This window comes from Bremia lactucae, linkage group LG18, assembly GCF_004359215.1.
Source record: "Bremia lactucae strain SF5 linkage group LG18, whole genome shotgun sequence".
In the NCBI taxonomy this organism is placed as follows: domain Eukaryota; phylum Oomycota; class Peronosporomycetes; order Peronosporales; family Peronosporaceae; genus Bremia; species Bremia lactucae.
This window is the reverse complement of record NC_090627.1, coordinates 1,568,460-1,570,276: the sequence shown is the minus strand read 5'-3', so window position 1 is coordinate 1,570,276 and position 1,817 is coordinate 1,568,460. Positions and strand designations below refer to the sequence as shown.

Genomic DNA, 1,817 nt, shown 5'->3' with positions numbered 1-1,817 from the left:
TCTTGTATGTCACTGGGAGGCCTCAACCCGTCAACAGGTTTATTTTTACTCATCAGGACGTTGCCGACCAACTGCGGCACGTTACTGGATGGGAAGATACTTTGGCGGCAGCGACGGCGCAGCAAAAGGCAGATAAAGACAAGAACCGCCTGTTGACAAAGGTTCGCAGCCCCCCAGGCTTGGCAATCGGGGGATACTGCGGCTTCAGCACTTGCTGGCGCTCCGATATCAGGTGCGACTGATTCTCGTATCGCTAGTCGATGTCTTGATCCAGGAGCACGCAAGAAAGAGCGGGAGTCTTGTACCAAGCTCTCTTAATCTGTTCCTACGGGAAGTGATAATGTGTTGTCGCCCCGACAGCCGCAATTGGTCACGGCTGCCGGGTCTGGCAAGTCTTCTCAAACAGTTTCGTCACCTCACGCCAAGCAAAGCTCCACAATTAAGAAACCCTCCATGCCACCAAGACAAAGGTTCCACCGCACGGCAAATCGTCTGCGGTGCAATCCAAGCCAAATTCTTCAGCTTCTTCCAAGTCAAACGAGTAGCGAACGCGAGCGGGTCGTGAACTAGAGAACCTTTTGGGCGGGGACCACCATGTCGCCGAGGCATCTCCACAAACAGGCACGGGGGTCACTTCGTCGTTGCCTTCAAAATCTTCGAGAGAGGAGGCACATGGATTGACTCGGTCAAGAATAAAGGATGCTCAACGAGCGGTCGAGGATCTCACTACAACAGCAGCGGAGACTAAGCGCGCTATTGACCAAAACGTGATGTTATTTCGAGGCTCATGCACAAGCGCTTAAAACTTATTGCTCAAGAGGCAACTAATGACGTATTATTGGCTTCTCTCACCAACAACAATGCTGGTTCCCTCAGGATGGAGTACGATTTCGAGATGCTTTAGCATCAACAGGGATATGATGGACCAATCTTTATGCGTGGTGACTTCAACTGCACGCTGGTGCCGCGTCTTGACCGCTCATTTGTCTCTCCACCTGGCAGACATGACTCGATTGCGCTGCGTAGGCTTCTTGGTCGGGCTCAACTTAGCGATGTTCTTGATGAGGACATGAAGCAAGCGGAATATGAACGGGCCATAGCGCATTTTCATGCGACGGAACATACTTATTTCTACACGTTGCCAGGTGGTGGATCGGCCAGCTTCCGTCTCGATCGTTGGTACGTCAGTGATATCTATTCGAACTGGATTCGAAACGTTAAGTTTTCGGTACCCGGTCCTGCAGCTGATCACAATGGCATAAGTGTCAAGATTGCGGAGCCGCGTCATGTAGTGCGCGTCCGCAAGCTACGGCGCGTGTATTCGGTTCCTGGATGCGCACAAGCGGCCGCTATTAGCAAAATTACTGCTGCCATTAAACTGGCACAGCGGCAAGTAGACGAAACAGCTTCCGCTCCTACGCCAGACTTCTCACGGCGCGGCGACTTGCAGACTGGTGGGACAGTCTTCGTAAGATCCTGTTGGCAACCACAAATAGGCGCGTCAAGGTTTGACGAAAACTTATAGGCAGCGGCTGCGTCGGTTTCATCTTCGGCTGGGAGCAGCTCTCTTAAATGCATGTTCGTCTGAGGCTTCTCCGGTCCGTGGCCAACAAAGACGCGATCACTCTAGCCTCATCGATACCCCAGTGGACCTTCGTACGAAGTTATCGGAGTGTCGGCGATTATAAAAGAGGACCAAAAAGGAGAGACTGCTTTCGTACTCTCCGAGAGAGACATCACGTCGCTTATACGTCCGGATGTCGACTAAATTTCAGGACAACTCTATCGTGTTCCTGGGTGGCAAAGCTCAGCTCGGG

General features: G+C 52.2%; 2 protein-coding genes across 2 annotated transcripts; one reads left to right on the top strand and one right to left on the bottom strand.

Moving 5' to 3' along the window:
* Nucleotides 1-411: 411 nt before the first annotated feature.
* On the bottom strand, nt 412-609 carry CCR75_000194 (uncharacterized protein; the record flags this gene model as incomplete). Its single annotated transcript, XM_067958302.1, has 1 exon — nt 412-609. One exon carries the CDS (start codon nt 607-609, stop codon nt 412-414), a length of 198 nt encoding a protein of 65 aa, XP_067819747.1.
* A 325-nt stretch (nt 610-934) lies between these two features.
* On the top strand, nt 935-1,525 carry CCR75_000195 (uncharacterized protein; the record flags this gene model as incomplete). The annotated part of the gene is made up of 1 exon (XM_067958303.1): nt 935-1,525. The coding sequence occupies one exon, from the start codon at nt 935-937 to the stop codon at nt 1,523-1,525; it is 591 nt and encodes a 196-aa protein (XP_067819746.1).
* Between the last annotated feature and the right edge of the window lie 292 nt (nt 1,526-1,817).